Source organism: Daldinia loculata (genome assembly GCF_022478755.1).
Source record: "Daldinia loculata strain CBS 113971 unplaced genomic scaffold F4817scaffold_8, whole genome shotgun sequence".
NCBI classification, from domain to species: domain Eukaryota; kingdom Fungi; phylum Ascomycota; class Sordariomycetes; order Xylariales; family Hypoxylaceae; genus Daldinia; species Daldinia loculata.
Genome location: NW_026054862.1, coordinates 248469 through 270692, shown reverse-complemented (window position 1 = coordinate 270692; position 22224 = coordinate 248469). Strand labels below are relative to the sequence as shown.

Sequence of the window (22224 nt, the reverse complement as noted above, 5' to 3'; positions counted from 1 at the left end):
CGACCTAAGCCACAATGACATATGACATCGTGACGACGCATAGAGGCTCAGCATCGGCTTACAACTACCTACTTCCAATTTGCTTTTTTAGCAAAGATGCTCTTACTGTTGTCGATATGCGGTAGAATAACTTGGGATTAGTTAGGTACCTAGCTGCTAGTTACGCTAGTTACTGGCAATGGCTCCATTGCCTCATAATGTTCTTCGGACGACCCGCTTCAACCCGCCATTGATCGATTCAATATCCCTTCGGGCGCCGAGACCTCCGCCAAACGAAACATATTCAACATCATTACAACCTTCAAATCTTTGTTTTCTTACGCAGTTCATATAAGTATTTCACAATGTCGATACGAATAGCGCTCGACAACCCGCCCGAGTTCTATACGAACCTCGACTACATTAGCGGCCGAGTCATCTTGGGCTTATACCGGCCCGAAACCATTGGCAATGTCATCGTCAAGCTTGAGGGTGAGTCGCGTACCGCCCTAGCTCTACCAGCGACGGGCGACCACGAAGACTACCACCGACCCCGTGCTCCTGGTGCTGGTAGCGTTGGCAATATCGTTACCGAGAGCCACAAGATTCTATACCGCGTCTTTCAGGCCTACTCAGACGACGGCGCTGCGCTACCTCTCCAGCCCGGCCAGCATGAATTCAAGTTCAACTTTAAGCTCCCCCTCAACAATATCTGTCACAACGAAAAGGCCATGGGCGCCCTGTTGGGCTTAGGTGGTCTAGGGAATGGGTTTCGTACTATGGACGGCACAAAACAGCTCATGTTGCAGCACGTTAAGGCTACTCTGCCACCTTCGCTCACGGGCTTCCCTCAGGAGGCCGAAATCCGATACTATATTAAGGTTACTATACAACGCCCAGGATTCTTCAGGGAGAACTGGCGATATCAAATCGGCTTCAAGTTCTTGCCCGTCGAGCTACCCCGGCCGCCGAAAACTGACCGGGAGGCCTTCGCCCGCAGGCCCTTTACTTTTAGACCACGCGCCCCAACCCACCAGAGGAGATCCCTCCTTGGTGGCAGATCATCAACAGCGAGCCCGCTAGAAGACCCCAACCAAATGCCGCCCTCGATCGAAATGTCAGCGCGGCTACCATTTCCCAGCATCTTAACATGTAACGAACCCTTACCCCTCCGGCTGATCGCTCGGAAACTGGTGCCGACGACGACTCCGGGCCAGCAGGTGTACTTAACGGCGCTCGAGATAGTTCTGGTTGGGTACACACTTGTCCGAGCGCACCAACTCGAAAATACAGAACGTACATCATGGGTCATCCTCTCCGCTCCGCAAGTCTCCCCTCCAATCGCACTTTTCAACAACCCCGCCGACTTCGTCGGCACCGAATTCGAAGTTCCCCCCACCCTCTGGAAAGACCGACGTCTCCCCAACACCATCGCACCATCCTTCCGGACATGCAACCTCGCGCGGCGCTACGAGATCGAAATCAAATTAACGCTAAGCTGGGGCCAACCCCTCCCTCCCTCCAACCCCTTTTCAAGCCACAAGCAGGTACCGCAATCTATCACTCTTCCCCTGAAACTCTCCAAAGTCGATGTGTTCTCGGGAATTCCCCCACCGCGAGAGCTCTTGAATGCTCCCGCCGCCAACAGTTTTTCACCCCCACCACAACTACCCCAAAGACCAACGCCTCAGCAGCAGCCACCGCAGCCACCGCAGCGTCTGAATGTCATCCCCAACCCCCTGTATCCTCCGCAGCTAGGCACTACTGGTGCAGCTATGTTCGAAGACGCACCGCCCAGCTACGACGAGGCGATGGCGGATTCACTTGCCGGGCCCGCAGCGCGGCCCGCGTACAGCGGTGTCACGGCTGAGAACGCACCTAGTACGATGCCCCCTGAGAAGTCATGATCGCCGTGACCGGTACGGTATAGGTTTATGTGGTGTTGTATGTTATGGGCGGATATGTATTGGGTACATACGGTATGCAACGGATTACAAGGGGGAGTAAAAGCGGGTTCATTATAATGTACAATTACTCGGGCGTTGGCACATGATAAAAAACGGGAACAGCGAAACGAAGCGAGGGAGCGACGGATGATACCCCTCGGATTACTTGGTTGGTACGAATACGTCTTTTGTCGTAGCGTTTATGGAGTAGATGTTGGCGTGGCAGCCTTGTATAAGTACCCAAGATAGATAGATGGTTATGAAAGGTTGATAGCGGTTAGGGATTTAATGATTAATACGGTTTAGCACATTTAAGATTGGTTACCTGTATTGCGAGATATATTTGAAAACTTTAGCTAAGTCTATTGTCCTATAGCATAGAGATTGAGACAGAAGTTGAGCTAAAGGTCGATAGTAGACCACATATAAAAGTGGACACCAAGCAAACATGAGGTTAGGGCACAATTTAGAACTTATCAATTTAACCTAGGTATCTGTCCAATGCTTCAATGTTCTTTCTCCTTCGTACCACAAAATGCTCGCATGGTATCTTGATCTAGGTATCTATCTGCGCATTTCGAACAATTAATACCCGGGAGCATAAAGGGCTACATATGCGGAATCGCAGTAGATCTTCACAAGTTTCCCCCCTGAGAAGATATGTGGGGCCGTGTCCGTCCGTGCTTCCCCGCTTATGTCCTCCCCAGAATCCAGATCTTGTCTTGATCTATATCTGTCGGCCTTCTACTCATTCCTCGTGCGCCTCATTTATGGCTTCTCCTTGAGAGTACTCTTCAAGCGCTTCTCGACCGCGTCTATGTACTCGTTGGTGGTGACGTAGGCTTCGCGGTTTGTCTTGCCGCATGCGAGCGCCAGGTCCTTGGTCATGATGCCGTCGACGTCAACGGTGTCGACACACGCTTTCTCGAGGCTCTCGGCGAATGCGATTAGCTCCGGGGTGTTGTCTAGCTTTCCGCGCTGCGAAAGACCTCGGGTCCACGCGAAAATGCTAGCGATCGGGTTTGTCGAAGTCTCACGGCCCTTTTGGTGCTCGCGGTAGTGTCGCGTCACTGTGCCGTGCGCGGCTTCGGACTCGAATGTCTTACCATCGGGCGTAATTAGGACTGAGGTCATGAGACCTAGGGAACCGAAGCCCTGGGCCACAATGTCGGATTGGACGTCACCGTCATAGTCTGGTAAAGTGTTATTCTATGCTTTTCTTGGGCAATGAGGTTAAGAGGTGGCACTTACTCTTTAGCGCCATGATGTAACCGCCGGTGCTCTTGATCATTTGGGCAACCATGTCATCAATCAGACGATGTTCATACCAGATTCCCTTGGCCTCGAATTCCTTCTTGTATTGAGTGTCGTACAGCTCCTGGAAGATGTCCTTGAACTTGCCGTCATACTTCTTGAGGATGGTGTTTTTGGTGCTCATATACAGGGGTAGCCCCTTGTCAAGGGCTAGCTTGAAGCTGGAATGCGCGAAACCCATGATGCTCTCGGTGGTGTTGTACTGTGTCTGCGCAACGCCGCCGCCCTCCTTGAACTGGAAGACCTCAATCTCCTCGGGCTTGCCACCCTCGGGGGTATATACCATGGTGAGTTTACCGGGGCCCGGGATGACTTTGTCCTTGGCTCGGTACTGGTCACCGAAGGCATGACGACCGATGATGATAGGCTTTTTCCATCCTTGCACCAATCTCGGGATACGGGGGATGACGATGGGTTCGCGGAAGACGGTACCGCCGAGGGCGTTGCGGATTGTGCCGTTAGGGGAGAGCCACACTATTAAGAGGAACGTCAGTCATATTACGGCAGGGGCTTGATCTATAAGATCTAATAGGTATTATAGTGTGGGGCTGAATATTGCGGGCTGGTATGCGGGTTGACGTGCAAAGTGACGAATGCATGTGAAAGCACATGTAAAACTACAAGCTTACTCTGCTTAAGGTTGAATTCCTTCACACGGGCCTCGTCAGGGGTGATGGTGGCGCATTTGACACCAACCGAGTACTTCTTAATAGCTTCGGCAGCGTCAAGGGTAACTTGGTCGTTGGTCTCATCGCGGTACTCCAATCCTAAGTCGTAGTACTTCAAGTCGACGTCGAGATAGGGGAAGATGAATTTGTCCTTGATAACCTTCCAGATAACCCTTGTCATCTCATCACCGTCAAGTTCCACGACGGGATTCTTGACCTGGATCTTCTGCACAGCCAAGTTGAACCTGGTTTGGTGGAAAAGCGCCACTGGCACCGCCTGTCTAACTGTGATAGGCGACGATCTAACAAGCGGCCTGGCCAATCTGTAGAAAACAGACGGCCGAATGCAACGGGCCGCGGATGAATAGGTTGCGCTCATGGTGAATAAGAGACTCGGCGCATACGATTTATAGGTGAATAAAAGGACACGGGCACGAGCGTCGAGAATGACGGCGTGGCTACTGGTAAAAGCTAAGGGTTAGGAGCCGAGGACGAAAAAAAAAAAGTCAAGGACGAAGCGATTCGGCCAACCTTGGATGGATCCCGGTGCTGAAGGAAGTTTTGGGTAACGGGGCGGGTTTGAACTTTAAAGCACTAAAATGATGCCGCAGTGCCGATGTTTGTTGGAGATTCCCGGACGCATATACCGCATACACGTTATATGGTGGTTGCGGTTTTACGCAGGTTGTACGGATAGCAAAGGCAAAAATTGAAGATGAGGGGAATTCACCAATCACAATCCGCGCCTAGGGGTGTTTGATCCCCCACATTTTGCCGATTTGCGGAGAAGAGAACTTGCATATGTACATCATACTATGTAAGACATGGCAGCTACGTAATGTTTAAAGGTTTATTTCGGACTGTGTTCGCCTCGGTATATTATTCACTCTGTTGTATGAACAATACTAGACTATGTTCTTTGACCCGTAAAACGCTACGATTTAATAAGAAACAAGTAAAAATCAAATATAAATAATTAACCCGGAATATACTTTTTATTCGAATAAACACATTTTTTATTTAAATAAACATTTATTAAAATTTTTATTTATAAATGCATTTATACTTTTATAAAGTTTATAAAAAATTTATTTATTTAAAATGTTATTATTTTATAAAATACGCTTTAACGTTTACCTTTAATTATTTACATAAAAATATGTAAATACATAAATATTATGGTAAAGTTATATAATTAACTGGGCTATATTAAAAATTATTAAACCAAGTTTAATCATTAAAAACTTTATTTAATTAACATGTAATTATTTATATAATAATATTTTAAATATTTATATTTATTTATTTGTTTTTTTTAAAAAAATTAATTATATTACCATTAAATTTAAATGTTGTTAAAAAGGTACAATAAATAAAACCATTTAAAATTTCGATTAATTAAAACGGGTTTTATTTAATTTATTAAAATTAAACGTAAATTATAAAATATATATATGTTATATTATTATATTATTTATTAAAAAAATTAAATAAACATATTTATTATATATAAATTATAAATATAAAATATATTATTAGTTATTTAATTTATTAACTTTATATATTTTAATATTTCCATTTAAATTATACCCGTAATTTATTTTTAAAAATTTTTTATAATAATTAAACTTATATAATTTTATAAAAGTTTTTATAAAGTAAATTTTTAAATTATACTTATTTTTTAATCTTTTTTAATAATAATAAAAAATAATAATTTTTTTTATTATTTAATATATCGGTATTATACCATATTTTAACTTTATTTATATGTTTTTATTTTTACAAATATTTTATAAATAAACGTTATTTTTTTTATAATATTTGTTTTTAATAAATTTTAATTAATGTTATTTTTATAAAGTTATAATTTTATATTAATATCCGTTTTTTAACTTTATAACATTATTAATAATAACTATTATAAATATATATTAATATTTATTTTTTTATTTATTATTTATTAATTATTTATTAAATATATTAAATAATTTTATTTAAGTTTTTTTTTTAATTTTAAATATTAATTTTATAAAGTTATAAAATAAATTTTATAATAAAAAGTTAAACATATAATTTACTTAATTTATTTAATTTAAATTATTATAAAAAAATATAATTTATTAATATATATAAAAAATATAATTTTAATATACGTTATTTAATAATTATTATAAATATTTTAAAATTTTAATATTAAACGTTTTAAAATAAATTTATTATAAATTTATTATTTACTTTTATATTTATTATTAATTAAATTAATAATATAAAGTTTTTTGCGTTTTTTTAAAACTAATTTTTTTTTAATAAAATAAATTTAAACTTTTTAAAATTATAACGGTTAATTTTTATATATTAATATTTTAAAAATATATAATTTTAATTACCATTTTAATAAATTTATTTTAATTATTAAAAAAGTTTTTTATAAAATAGTTTTATTTTATAATTAAAATAATAAAAAACTTAAATATATGGTTTTTAAATATGTTTTATTATTATTATATATAATTTTTAAAATATATTAATTTTAAAGTTTTTAATAATATATTTTAAAAATATATTTTGGTTTAAATTTAATTATAATTAATATTTTTAATTATACCTTATATTTATATACTTTATAATTACGTATTTTATATTAATATAAATTATTTTATTAATTATAAAATATTTATTTTTTATTATTTTTTATTTATTTTATAAATAAAAGTTTATTATTTTTTTAAATTTAATAAATACGTTTTTTAATAAAAGTTTAATAAAATTATTAACAATTTATTAAGTTATAAAAATATATATAAAATTTATTTTACTATTAATTTGTTTTTTACAAATAAAATAAATATTAGTTTTAATATATTTAATTTATGTATAAAATTGTAAATTTTTAACAAATATTAATACTTTTTAATTATTATTATATATAATTATAATAATAACTTTATTTTTTTTAACGGTTAATTTAATTAATAATTAACATAATTAAATTATTTTTTTTATAACATTTATTATACTTTTAAATTTAAATTTACAAATAAAAATAACAATTACCGGTTATTTTTTTAATAACCAATTAATGATATTATTATTTATATTAAAAATATATTTTAAAATTAATTTTTTAAATTATATATATTTTATATAATTAACATTTATTTATTTTATAAAATCTTTTAAATTACTTTAATATATAAATTTATAATTTAAAGTTTTTTTTAAATATTTTAAAACTTTTTTAACCGTAAATATATATATTATAATAAAGTTTTTTATATAACAATTTAAATATAATATAATATATATAATATTAAAATATATACTTATTATTACATATATAAAATACCTTATAATTTATATATACCATTTAATATTAACAATAATTATTACATAATTATTTAAAAATTTAAAAATTTTTAAAATGTTTATAAATATATTAATAAAGTTAAACTTTTATTAATTTAAATCTTTAATAATTTTTTTTAAATACGCTTTTTAATTAAATTTAATTATTTTATTAAAATAATCCTTTTTAATAACTATTTTTAAATAATATAAACAAAAATTTAAATTAATTATTTTAAACTTTTTAATTAATTTAATTTTAATTTTACAAATTTTATTTTTAAAAAGTTTAATAATAAATAAATTATTTATATAAATTATTATATAAATGTAACTTTTAACAAATATTTTTACGTTTAAATCAAATGTTTTAAATTTTAATGTTTATAAATATATTATTAATATTTAATATTATATTTATAAAGTTTATTTTAAATTATATAAAATTTTATTAAATTTATAATATTTATTTGTACCGTTTTTAAATTTAAAAGATTATTTAATATAAATATTTTTATTTATATTTTTATATAAAAAAGCGGTAATAATATCCATTTATTTTAATTTTAAATTTAAAATTACCGTTATAATAAATATAACTTTATAATTTATAAATTTAATTATTAATGTAAAAATATTAATATAATTTAATTTTTTAATTTATTTAAATCTTTTAATTATTTATTTAATTTTATACCAGGTAATTTTACCGTTTAAACCTTTTTTAATTTTATATAACCATTTATTAAATAATGGTTTATACTTTATAAATAATTTATATAATATTTATATATGGTTATTTATTAATAATTAATATTTAATATTTATAGTTTTATATTATTAATATTATTTAAGGTTATATTTAACCTTTTTATATAATTTAAATTTAAATTTAACAGTTATTATTATTATATTAATTAAATATATAATATATTAAAAAGTTTTATTTATTTTTAATTAATATTTATTAAATAATACAACATTTATTTATTACTTAAAATTATATTTAAACGGGTTATGTAATGGATTATTTTTATATTAATTAAGTTATTATTTTTTTTATTTATAAAGATTTTTAAATATATATTATAATTTAAAACGTTATAAAATTCTTTTATTATAAATTGTATATTAAAACTTAAATAACATAAAATATAATAATTAAATGTAATAAAGTTTATTATAAAAATAAGGTAAATATGAGGTAATTTCCGGATAAGTTTAATTAATTTTGGTTAATTTATTAACGGATGTAAAAATAATAATAATAATGATTTTAAACGTTTTTTTAACGTTATAAAATTTTTAATAAATATATATAAATATTCTTTTTTAAATATAACATTATTAACGTTAATAACTTTATTAAAATCTATTAATAATATTTTATAAATATATATATTATTACTTTTATATTTTAACATTTTACATATTATAGTTTTATTTTAAAATATATTTAACTTTTGATTTTTTAAATAATAATTATTAGTTTTAATTATGATTAAATAAATTAAATTTAAAAAATTATTATATTAAACTTTATAAAAGGTTTTATTCAAAGCGTTATAAGGTAATTTATTCATTAAATATATTGTTATTTACATAATAATAAGTTAATATTTATTAAATATATCATTATTACATATTTATATTAACATTATTTTAATTTTATTTTTTAACTTATTTATAATATTTTTAATAAAGTTTTTAAATTATAATTGTTTTATAATTATATATTAAATAATTATACCTTTTTATTAACAGTATTGTTTAAATTTATTGTTTATATATATACTTAAAATATTTAAAATAATAATATAATAATAACGTTTAAGTTTTTTTTATTATTTTAAAAAATCTTTAAATGTTAATAATTAATTTTTAAAGTTTTTTAATGGTATAATTTATATTATATATAAATAATTATATATAATAATTAATTAATCTTTATTATTATTAACGTTTATAATGTTTATAAATATGTTTATTTTATTTAAATATAATGATTTTAATTTATAAATATTTTATTTTAATATATTTGTATAAAGCTTTTTATTTATTTTATTTTTTATATAAATTTTACAAAAATAATGTTTTTTTAAAGGTTTAATGTTTGTAAATATATTTATTAATTTTTTAAAATTTTAATTACTTAAATAGTTTAATTTTTTATGTTATATTTTTAAAGTTAAATTAAAAATAAAGTAAAAGTAAAAAGTTATATTAAAACTTATTATATTAAAATTATTATTTTTTTAATTAATTATATATAAACTATTTATTTTAATTATTATTAAAAATACTTTTTTACTTTTAACGTTATATGTTAAATTTTATTAAAATAAAAATTTAACATTTTTTTAAATAAATTATAAAACTAAAATAAAGTTGTAAATAAAATTAAAGTAATAAATTACGTTTGTAATTTTAACTTTTTCGAATTATTTATTAATAATAATTTAAAAAGTAACGGTATTTTATAATTTAAATATAATAGTTTTTTTATTAATGTTATAAATATAAAAGTTTTTTTATAAACGTAAATTTATAAATAAAGTTTTGTTGTAATAGTTTATTTAATTATAATTATTATTAATTATTATAACTTTTTTTAATTTAATAATTAGTTTTTTTGTTTTAAATTTAATTATTATTATAAATTTTATTATTATTAAAATATTATTAATTAATAAGTTTATAAAAATAAAATTTAATATTAAAATAATTGTAAAATTGGTAAATTTTAACGATATATTTTATACTTTTATTATAAGTATATTTTGTTATGGTTTTTTAAGTAAATAATTTTAAAAGATTTTCAATAAAATATTTGGTTTTAAAAGGTTAATTAACGGTTTAATTGGTAATTTTTTAAACGTTATAAACGTAATGGTGGTAATAAAAACTATTAATATGTTAGTATTATTTTGGTAAAATAATGTAATAATTACGCCGTTATTTTTATTAGTTTTTAATTTTTTAAGTTTGTTTTTAAATTTATTACGTTAATTTTTAAAAGTATTTTATTAAATTATAACTTATTGTTTAACGTTTTATAATTATATAATAAATGTATATAAAATTATTTTTATATTTATTATTAAATTTATTAAATGTTATAATTAAAATAATAACGTTATTAATTATAAACATATAATTAAAGTTTATATATTTAACACATTTTCCAAGTAATTATTATTTAAGTAAATAATAAAAATTATTTAAATCGTAACATTTTAACATTTTTAAAGCTTTTTATAACATTAACTTATTTTAACTTTCGGTTTTTTAAAGTTTAATATCGTAAAAAGTATATTATTAATTATTAATTAAACGTATTTTTATTTATAACGTAATAGCTTTAATTAATTTTAATTTCGGAATTTAAACCTTTAATTTATTTAACGTAATATTATATAATATTTTTAATTTAATTTAAACTTGCGTTTTATTATTAAATTTAATTTAGTTTTAAAACTTGGTTTAAAATTAACGTAAAGTTACATTTATATAAAAAATGCAATGTAATATTATTACGTTAAAAGGTTTATAACTGTTATAATTAAAATGGTAACGCCGTTAATTATAAACATGTAACCAAAGCTTATATGTTTAACATTAAAGTAATTAACGAAAATATATTTAATATTTTTATTTTTAATCTTTTACGTTTATTTTTTTTATTATATTAATTTAATAATGTTATTTATAATAATTATAATTTTAATAATTTAATTATTATTATTTTAAGTTAAAATAATGTTATAATTTTAAAAAAATGTAATAAAAAACGTGTTATATTTTAAGTTTAAAATATTAAAAAATTTATTAATTAAATATGGTTTATTAATGGTATAAGTTTCGTTTAATTTTTTAAAATTAAATTAAATTTAATATAATTTTAATAATAACGTAATTATAAAACTTTTAATATTAAATAATATAATATTTTATTTAAACGTTAAGTTTTAAAATATAACGTTATTTTATAATTTATACTTTTTTTTTAAAATTTTCCAAATTTTAATTATAATTATTTTACTTGTTATTATATTTTTAAAATTTTCCTTTAAATAATATTTAATATAATTATAAATTTTATTTTATTTATTTTATTAAACTTTAATTTTTTTACGTAATTTAATTAATGTAAAGTTTTAATTTTTTTTTAAAGTTATTTTGTTTATTCCTTTTAAAAACATCTTTTTATAACTTTAAATTATTAAATAATTTAATATTTTTTGTTTAAACGTTAATTATTTATTTGTTAAATTTAATTAAATAATATTATTTAAAATTAAATTGTTTTTTTTTTATTTTTATAATTATTGTTAATAAATTAAAGGTTATTTTTTAATAATATAATAAACTTTATAAATTTTACTTTATAAACTTATTTTATTATAAAATAATTTTTTAAGTAATAACTTAAAAAACTTACAAATAAAACCAAGATTTATTTAAAATAATTAATTTATTTTTTGTTTAATAATTTAAAAGTAATTATTTTTAATATAATTTTAAATTTTTTTAGTAAATTAAATAAAATAATAACTTTAAAGTTAAAATAATTAACGTTTAAATTTAATAATACAAATATAAAAAATATTTTACTTAAATTTGGTAAATATAATTTAATAAGTATAAAATTAAATATATAATTTATATTTTTAAAATAAATATTTTTTAAAAAGTTTTTTTATTATAATCATTTAAATTTTTTAGCAAAATGCGGGAAGTTTTATTTATTTAAATATTTAAAAAATAATGGCTTTTATAATAGCTTTTTTTTAAAATTATACCGTGTTATATTATTTATTTATTAACAATAACAATTAAAATATATTATTAAAATAATATTAACTTTATTTCGTATTTATAATTTTATATTGTTAATTTTAACGTTATATTAAAAGTTTTAATATGATTATAATATATATTTATTAAAGTAAAATAAATTTTAACATTATTATTAATTTATTAAACGTTTTAATTTAAAAATATTTTATAAACGGTTTTATTAATATTAACAATAAAAAAATTATATAAAAAAATTAAAGATTTTTTACTATTATAACTTTAATATTATTAACTTTAATAGTTTATTTTTTTATATATTAAAAAAAGGATTTTAAAAAAATAAAACCGTTTTTTATTTAATTATATAATAAAAATCGTAATAGTTTAAATTAAATGCGTTTAAATGGTATAATAATTATTAAATAATTAAGTAATTGTTTATATAATTTAAATTATAAATTTCCGGATTTATAACTTATTAAAATTAAACGTAAATTATAAAATATATATATATTATATTGTTATATTATTTATTAAAAAGGTTAAATAAGTATATTTATTATATATAAACTACAAATATAAAGCGTATTACCAGCCATTTAATTTATTAACCTTATATATTTTAGCATAATTAACATCCCTTTACACCATATCATTACAATAACATCATTTCCTTTTTAACTTGGAAACTTAATGATTTCCAAATGTATGGGAAAGGTGCAGAAAAGGTAAGTATCCAAGTTAAAAGTAAGGCAGCCAATCATAGAATTTGTTCAAGCAGGTCACTGTAACATTAGGCATTTACACCCTATACCATACCTTTAAGCGATCGAATCGAAATTATTTACAGCTTAGAAAATACTCTTCGTGCGTTGCGATAATATATAGACTAACTATTTCAGATTACAGAAAATACTAATAGAAAGAGAGGTTTGCTACTAATTACTTTATAGTGTTCCTCAAACCCAAAGTCGGGCGATTTATGACGAACTACATCAACAACCAACAAGAAAATATATGCTTGGGCATCTATCAAGAAGACAACATATATTCCATTTTAAGAAATCTAGAAATTTCTTGCTTACGAAGATAGCCCTATCACAGGTAGTCGCAGATACCAATTAATATGCATATAAGATGGCTGTGCTTACACGCAATACATCGACAAATACACCTAGGTCCCTATGCGTATATAGGGCAGCCGTGCATAGGGGCAAGATATATATATTCTTTAAGAGTCGTTGTCGGGTTTCTGAGCCAACCTCTAGCGAAGAATTCCGATACTCAATTAATATTCTATGCCTAGCTCACCATGGACACCGATCAGCTATGTCTTCCTAAAAGATGTTCGGTTTGTGGTGCTAGATCTAACGATCTGTTTACTGCATGGTCCAACCCTAAATCTACGCCTTGTCCCTATCTCTTAGACTGGAGAGTCGATTGGGATGATTTTATTCATAACCCAATTCCTAATTTTGATGTTGGCTGCGTGGTCTGCGCAACAGTTTTATCTATATTGGTTGGGACATATAAGAAGCCCAACTACTCCTACCTTCGCCCCCAGATCACTTCTACTACAATATCAATGGGCGAATGTGAAACGATAATTCTTGACATAGAGGGCCAACAAAGTATCCTAATCAACCCGTTAAGTGAGTGTTTCCGTACCCAATCTTCCTCATAGTTCTCTTTGTTTAGCTAATTTAGGCACTTATCTATCTTAAGAAAATTCACTGTCGAATAGAGAATACGGGTCATGCTACAATTTCCCTACTAGCAAAGGTCCGATTGAAGCTCTAAACCTTGCAAGAAGATGGCTGCATTCATGTAAGACGAGCCATGAGGAATGCGCACTCGCATCAGAACCTTATGTTCCATCCAGACTGCTCGATGTCACCTCCCGGAATCCTAAACTACTATTACGTTGCGAGATACCAAACGATTCGCCCTTTGTTGCCTTGAGCCATTGCTGGGGCGATTCTCAGCCTCTCAAAACAGTTAACAGCAACGTCGACTCGCACAGGAGAGGAATATCCCTCGAAGCTCTCCCGGCAACATTTAAGGATGCAGTTAAGATTACGAAAATACTAGGGTTACGGTTCCTCTGGATAGATAGCCTCTGTATTGTACAAGACGACAAATGGGACTGGGAACAGGAATCAGCCCAGATGGAGAAGATTTACGGTAACGCCGACTTGGTATTGGCCGCTTCTGCTGCATCCTCCGCTCACGATGGCTTCTTACGAGATCGGCCCTGCACCTCCTTAGGTCGTGTTAGCGTCAGAGTAGACTCTAAATCGGCTCCTGTGGATTCTATCTATCGTATAGCTTTTGACCATATCAACCATCGAGACGAGCCTCTGGATTGCCGAGCCTGGGCTTTTCAAGAGAGGCTTATGGCTAGGAGATATCTTTCTTACGGCACCGATGAGATGACGTGGAATTGTCGCAAGCACTCATTATGTGAATGTGGCTGGAATTCTTCTCAACCTTCACACTTTAATAAACTCAACCTTGAGCAAATGTTAGGATTGTTATCCCACTGGGGCCTTACAACTCTTTGGATAAACAGTATCGTTATACCATATACCCGAAGACGACTCACGGTACAATCAGATAAACTTGTGGCCCTCTCAGCGGTGGCTTCTAGGTTTCAGTCCTATTACGGTGGTTCTTACCTTGCAGGTCTCTGGGAAGAAGACCTTATATATGGACTTCTCTGGAAGACCCGAAGCGGAAAGCCGGAAGAGTTTGAGGCTCCTAGCTGGAGCTGGGTTTCTGTTAACAGTGATTGTTTCTCCTACAACATGTGGGCAAAATATAGCACGGCCCTGGCTAAAGTTGGGCGCACTTCAGTGAAATTATCGACAAAAAATATATACGGTCCGGTTTCCGGTGGATCTATTCAACTTCGTGGTAGGGCAGTACAAGCGAAACTTTGTATCGGCGACGCACCTAACAATTGGAATGGACCACTGAGAAGAGCGTGTAAGATTTGTGGGACCCAATGGGCTATTGATTGCTGGTTGGATATGCCACTCGCCCCCTACGGCTCTATATTGAACGATATCACGGAAAGGGCAGACGTTTCTGCCAGGAGAATCTATTTCGTTGAAAAGGATGTCATTCCCAAAGCCCCCGCTACTTATTCGATTTGGATACTTCTGATGGCAGTGAAGGACATGTTCGGTGAATATAATGGATTGATACTTGGTCCCTCGCCGAAACAGCCGGGATGTTTCGAACGCCTTGGGCTTGCTACTTGGCCCTGGGGAGGTTTACCCTGTAAATGGGTTGCCGAACACAAAGTCCGCAGATTTATCGTAGTTTGAGTACGATGCTTCGTCGGGGGTATGCTTGATGATAAATTCAAGGATGAGAAATAGAAAAAAGGTCAGACCTATTTCGTTTATTTAATAAAACATGCGGCATTGTTAGAGCAGGGTAGGGCTGGCTAGAACCATATCATTAATAAAACGTGATATTTGATTGTATCTACCTATCGATAAATGAATGTCTCTAGACCCTTCAATGTACTTAATATATCCCTTAATCATAGTAGTTTCTTTTACCCCTATCCCATACGAGCCTTCCTACATTCCTCGCAATGTACTCCGCCTCCCCTCAAGATTCAGAATGAACGTTTGACGAGAGTCAACATCAAGAGGATATCCTCTTCTCGTATAATAACATTTCAATTTGGGTGATGCTAATTGCAGATTACAATGACAACCCTTCCATACACAGAACAGGTACCTAGGTACCCAGCATGCCAGGCGGCTGCTACATGTAGTATGTCCGGAAGAATATACCCAAGGAGCAGCCGCGCAACAGTCTCCTGGCAGTCGATATCATTCTTCCTGAGTTCGGGATCGATAGTTGTGAGCATAATTACCTCCTCATGCACCACCGGAGCAGCGAAGGACATTGAATTTTTTTAAATAGAAATGCCTATATCGTGTTTCGAATGTCGTTGGAGCTCGGTCTATGTATTCTCTATTAGCCAAATGAAGAATAAATTAGGATAGGAAGTACTTCATAGACCTCATACAAAAGCCATGATGACTTTAATTCCCAATCCTGCTTCCTTGCCCAATTAATAATTACCTAAACTACCAGACAGCACGTCTTCTAAAGGGTTCCTATCCAAATCTAGTTCACATGCCTTCCCATAGCATTTTGTCCAAGTCAGGTTTAACGTTATTGATATCGTATAGATATATCGACCGTAAGGATCTCGCAGAACTACGATCTTAGGGTTGTCGAAAATCGAGGAGTATTGGATTATATCCCCTCAAGATCCGTACCGTTTTTCTTGAGTTTATATTGCAAGGCAGAAAAGTCAATGCCATGAATCGAACGAAGGAACAAGTAAATATGGCCATAGGCTACCTGGAATCCTCATCGCGTTGTGTGAAATATGGTAGTTGGCAATATATCGAAATATTAAGGGGGAATATGGAAATTTTAGAAGATACCTTGCAGGCAATATGATACAAGGCTCTAGTCCTAGTCTAATGATAAGGCAGCAGCTTACTGTTGGTGATTATGCGCCTTACATACATAATATTGCCTTGTCCCAATACAATAAAGCTCAATGTGTTAATATTTCTCCGATATGTAGACAAAAGGGGTAATAGAACAAGGGAAAGGGGGCTACTTTTAATAGCTCATGATAATCAACTACAAAATAATCAATTCAATCTTCGAATATTCCCTTCACTTCGGAATGTATTTAATCATACGACTTAAAGGTTGTGGTGAAAGTATCTAAATATTATACCGACAGCCTACATATGTACGCGCCAGCCATAAAACTAACACGCCGGGTGTCCATTGAACATGCCGAGGGCGGCATATGCTCTGTAGCGGATGTATACGCAAACCTTCATCCCAGGCCTGAAATTTCTGGATGTTACTTCAATAAGGCTATAACCATCTCTATAGTATCGCAGTTAAAGGGTTAGTATAAAGCGCGTATCCAGTATTATGTCTAGGTATTACCAAGTAGTCTTTTATTATTCTAGGATTTCTTAATATCTCGAAATTGATAGTAAGGCACGTGTACTCCCAACCGAAATAGCTTGGGAATTGATGATTGCCTGCCTACCTCCTAAGGTATTTAAGTAACAAGCCCCTTATTAGACAGGACAACCGACGAAAGGCCCCTAAGGAAAATATTGCCAAGGCTCCCCGTAGAAAATGAACAATATTGATTGTCCGGAAATTTCACCCGGCAGTCATTAAACTCGTATCTGGTAGTAGGGCTGGTGATACCTTGGTCCTGTTTCAACAGGCCAGCTACCCAGCCTAACAATTAGGAAAGGAGATTTCTCCAGCCTGACAAGATTTCCGTAACGAAGAGTCGAAAAAACACGTCACCAAAACAGTGACCTCAAAGGCCTATTTATTTATTTATTTATTGATCATTCCATTATTTACATAAGTATCATTTCATATTTATTTATTTATCTACTCCCAACCACAATCCAAACAGAACAAAAAATGGGGGCGCCGAAAAGATTGCTGTGCCGGACCTTCTCAGAGACCTACCTCAATGACCCGCCAGGCCATTCGGGACAACAAAACAATACATTCGGAACCCTCAACTCACCGCAACTTGGGAATTGCATGGGAAGTAAGCAGGTGGCGCACAATATAGGCCAAATCTCCCAACCCCTTTATTGAGTTTGATCGGAGAAGCCGATATGACCAACAGGTCGTTAGAGCTTAGAATGTAACCGTAGAGGATACGAATGTTTTTAAAAATAGAGACAGAGATAAAGACAGCTACATAGGTGCCTAAGCAACGTACCATGCCGGGCCATAGCCGCTCTACACTTGGGCCTCGAAGATGATTTAGGTACCTCTTGGGGGCATTTTACAGGCCTACCTGGTGGACACCTAATGTATCGTGCTTTACGAGCCAAAAGGTACTTAAAGGTATATTGTAAGAACGCGAGAGAGAAGCGAGAACACGACTCTGTTAAAGCCCGCAAAGCTACGGACCTAGCTAATACTAAACCACCGATATAGCCAGAAGCTCCTTGTCCTAGGTACCTAGGTATTTTAGTAGTCTAAAGGATCAATATATACTACCTTAGCTATGCTCAGCTATACCAATACTAACGGCAGTTTAGAATCAATACCAAGCATCCCTGAATCCCTCACTACGACCTATACAATGCTTGAAAAATGCCTCGTAGCAACAGCTAGCTCTACGTCGTCTTATATCGACCTCACTCGACTCTCAATACGCAGGCTGATGTCCTAAACGTGCGAACGTACGTATCAACCCCTTAACATACCTAATCCCCTCGGTGTCTAGCTTCGTGTCCGTAATGTAGTGGTACCCGAGATGCGCAAAGCTATATTCTTTAGAGTCCTAAAAATATCCGTAGAATAATTGTCGTAATCATTCTCTCATTTTCATAAATACCTGGGTGGATATTCAAGTAAGAGACAAGTACATAGTTTAGCAAGACCATACACTACGCACGTAGAACCAGGGGGTTTGTTTATGTAAAACCAACACGCAAGGCAGTCCAGGCGGCCTCGACACAACGGCCGAGTCGGGTACATACAAGTACCCCCTTTTTGTGTACTGTGTCCATTATCTAGCCGGATGACTCATTTGATCACCGACCTATATATATACGTAGCAGCAACAGAAAACACAGACCGAACTATGCAGATAGATGTCTCATATGCGATTTATAGATAGATCTAGGCAGAGAAGATGCAGGGGAAGGCCTGCCCTGGCTACATGTATGCAGTGAGCAAATCTAGCTCAACATTATTCTGTTAGCTCTCCTTGTAACGCAGAGCTGCTGCAAGTACACGAATGTGCATGCAGCCCCCGCCAAAAGGCCACATATCCAGGACTCCTTGTCGAGAAAGGATACCTAGGAAGGATAAGGGACCTCGGCGTGCTGGAAAGTCTGCCTAGCTGACCGACTGATCGAAGGAACCACGGCATCTGTCTACCGTAGCATAAAACGTAACCCTACCTGCCGTCAAAGCGGCAGCCCTACCATCCATCCATGCGTAACATTTCCAAATAAGTAACGTCCGAGGTAGAAAGTCAGACCAAGTGCAGACCAACTAAGTCCTTAGCAATAAATTCCGACACCCGGGTCTTCCGCGTACAATACCCTACTCCTATTCATTCTGTCCATATTGACGACTTAGGAAAGGTGGAAAGAGACGACCGAACATGAAAGAGGGAACCAAACCAAACGTCTAAAGTATCTATCTAGTCCTGCGCCACAAGATCTCTTAATGAACATGATACGATATCCATACAGCCACCAAGAAACGCCTTGACCGGGGTAGTACCCTGGTCGGTTCAACGCAAGTGGAAAACGAAGTAAATCAACAAGCATAGCCTCATCGCTCATCTCAGCATAACTTAGAGAAAATAACAAAACAAGCAAAACAGAGTAACCAAAACACCACCTGTCTCGTCTATCACGTAGTCCTGGTATGCAATGATCCGCGGCCGACCCGGGGACCATGTAAAGCATACCGCCTTCTATGTAGTTTATGTTCAGCCCTACGCCATCCACCGCCGTATATCGGAAGGAGAAGTGCCACTAAATGCGGCAGTGTGCAGCAGATCAATCCGGGGTAAGAAAAGGGAATAATAGAAATTGAGGGAAAAGGCGTGAGGGAATTTTGTTCATCCTCGTTTCTAAATTTTGCTTAGAGGCGAGGTACGAAAGGAATAGTCAGGGCGTAAACTTGTCGCTAAACCGTGCTGGATTAATGTAAGTACCTAGGTAGCGTCGGTGGTTGTAATAAGCCAAGTCTCATGCACCTAAGATGCTGAAGCTGGGAGTCGTGTTGTCGCGCAGCTACATAATGTGGCTGCTTACTTGTAGCCCCTCAGCTTGCGTCTCTCTGGTTCGCAAGTCGTCTTGCATTTAGCGCACTCGAAACCCTTGCTATCGATGGGGATGCGGCTGAGGCATCTGGCACAGCGCCACCACTTGCTGTCAAAATTGCGACTCTTCCACCATTCGCTGTTCTCCTTGTTGGAGTTGCGTCGCAATAAGTCTTCCATGTGGTAGTCACGGTAATGCTCTCGGCAGTGATCGAGTCGATAGAATGGCTCTTTAGATCTCTGGCATTTCTTCCAATCGCAGGGGAATGGCTTTTTCTGGTTTGCATCGCGATGTCTGTGGAGGTAGTGCCGCTGAAGATCTGCTTTCCGTTTAAACGGCGATGCGTTGCAAAAAGGCTCAAGGCAGACGTGGCGTCCTGAGACATCGCCAGCGGCCGAGGCGCCACTAACGGGAGGCGACCTGAACGAGTCTGTTAGAACATAGATAACATAGCATGCGTATATTCTATAGCGACACTTACATATCAGAACCACTAACGGGGAGGGTTTCTGGATAAATTTCTGTCGGTGTATACATAGGCCTCAGTTTCCAATAGGGGCCTTGCCCTGAATTGTCGCTGGCAACGAAGTCGTAGAACTGGTACTGAAAGTCTTGCTGTTCCACTTGGTTGTTCGCATCGTATCCTTGCTCATCCGATACATATGTTCCTCCATCTTGCACATTCGAGAAATCATAGCTGCCCATATTTTCAGAGCCCGGTGACACCGCAATATCGTATTGTCCATTGCTGTTTGCCGAGTAGTTACTATATTCGCTTCCATGTGACACGTTTCTAGCCATAGCTGCACTGGTTGGCCAGTAAGACTGGTCACCGTATCCGTAATCAGTGCCAGAGATGTATGTGTTATCCATAACTAAACTGGTAAGCTGAGAAGGTTCTTGTTTTTCTATGCACCGTTCTATTATACTGATGTCTTCGTTGAATAGACGGACATATGCCACATGGGATGAAGCTGTACTTATACCGATAGGAGGCTATCCACTCCAAGGGACATGACTCAAATGGCAAGGTAAACTTATTGTTGCTAGGGATCAGTATGCAAAGCAGTTGATGGAATAGAGTTGACAGGTGGTTGAAAATATAAAGGTGTGGTAATACAAAACTATCAGTTGCGACCTGTGGTTAAAGATGTTCATTGGGGAGTTGATATAGTCTCTGTTATCAAAGTTGCCAAAATCTTACTCCAACTAATACATGGTGATCATTTATTGGTGCAACAACAGTCAACATGCGTCGGTAGGACAATTAAGGCTCAAACTGCATATTTTTCTAGGTGAGGCGGACGTTGAGTCTAGTTGGGGCTTCGAGATGCGTCGATAGATGTCCGGCTGAGATGTTCAGTTCCTTCTAGGAGGACGCGGTGAGGTAAGTAAGGTAGTCGACTCTAAGCAATAAGCAAGAACGCGTGCTCATAGCAGATGGTAGCATCGTCCTTGGATAGTGCATAAGGACATCTCGGATAACATCCGAGCTACTATATGTTTAGTAGGTTATAGATAAGCCATACCGAGGCCGCCGCCCCTCCGCTCGCGGGGATGCAATTAAGCTACGCGCGCGTTGCGAATTAGTCTTCAAGTTATTCCGGGGTATCATGCGAATCCTGTGGAATGTCGAAGTGAGACATCCTGTTTGGGTTCGGTGAGCGTATCCTATAGGTAGCAACTAGCTTGGACCGCGGACTCTGGAAGAGAGGGTGCATCACATTCTAAGGCAATGCCACCCATATGTGGACCATTAGCCAAGAAGAGTTCAGCCCAAACACTCGTATGCCACATGAACGCGGTCTGCTCCCGTGGGTAAGGCTGACAAGTGCAATAAGGATGTGGAAACATATGTGCAAGTGTAAGCATTCGAGCGAATTAGCGGAAGATCACGAGACGGGATTGGTAGATGGAGCTGAAAGCAGAGCTTGGTTAGTAACCCACAGCGGCAGATACCCGTAGATTCCTTGGGGTAAGCAATATTAACGACCAAACGCTGACAGTTGGCCATCAAGGCAATGCTGTGACCCCGGGGATCTATGGACGTCACGAAGGTCGTCTTGAGGGCTCTCGATGAATCCTGTGCGACATTTAGTCGTCGTTGGTGCCTGTAAGACACGTACGACACAGCCACCAGAGGGTAGGACTTCAGCCTCAATAGGGACGAGCTATCGAATAAAACGTGAGCTAGGGACTACAACGCTTCTTTATTTTTTAGGCAACCTGTAGTTCGCCCACCGAATGCCTTGCCAACGCAGCGCTTCTGCTCGCCTGCGATTC

General features: G+C 33.4%; 4 protein-coding genes across 4 annotated transcripts; 2 read left to right on the top strand and 2 right to left on the bottom strand.

The window, feature by feature from the left end:
* The first annotated feature begins 4 nt into the window (after positions 1-4).
* F4817DRAFT_328421 (uncharacterized protein) lies at positions 5-2247 on the top strand. Its single transcript, XM_049302156.1, has one exon. The coding sequence runs from the start codon at positions 345-347 to the stop codon at positions 1884-1886; it is 1542 nt and encodes a 513-aa protein (XP_049161890.1). The 5' UTR covers positions 5-344; the 3' UTR covers positions 1887-2247.
* Positions 2248-4740, bottom strand: F4817DRAFT_328419 (isocitrate dehydrogenase NADP-dependent). The gene is made up of 3 exons (XM_049302155.1): positions 3869-4740; positions 3177-3713; positions 2248-3118 (listed from the first exon to the last, which is right to left on the bottom strand). Exons 1-3 carry the CDS (start codon positions 4284-4286, stop codon positions 2694-2696), a joined length of 1380 nt encoding a protein of 459 aa, XP_049161889.1. The 5' UTR covers positions 4287-4740; the 3' UTR covers positions 2248-2693.
* Positions 4741-13171: 8431 nt separating this feature from the next.
* F4817DRAFT_280316 (HET-domain-containing protein) lies at positions 13172-15576 on the top strand. The gene is made up of 2 exons (XM_049299540.1): positions 13172-13707; positions 13781-15576. Exons 1-2 carry the CDS (start codon positions 13368-13370, stop codon positions 15385-15387), a joined length of 1947 nt encoding a protein of 648 aa, XP_049161888.1. The 5' UTR covers positions 13172-13367; the 3' UTR covers positions 15388-15576.
* A 4178-nt stretch (positions 15577-19754) lies between these two features.
* F4817DRAFT_280093 (uncharacterized protein) lies at positions 19755-21263 on the bottom strand. The gene is made up of 2 exons (XM_049299538.1): positions 20423-21263; positions 19755-20361 (listed from the first exon to the last, which is right to left on the bottom strand). The coding sequence occupies exons 1-2, from the start codon at positions 20812-20814 to the stop codon at positions 19929-19931; spliced, it is 825 nt and encodes a 274-aa protein (XP_049161887.1). The 5' UTR covers positions 20815-21263; the 3' UTR covers positions 19755-19928.
* Positions 21264-22224: the final 961 nt, after the last annotated feature.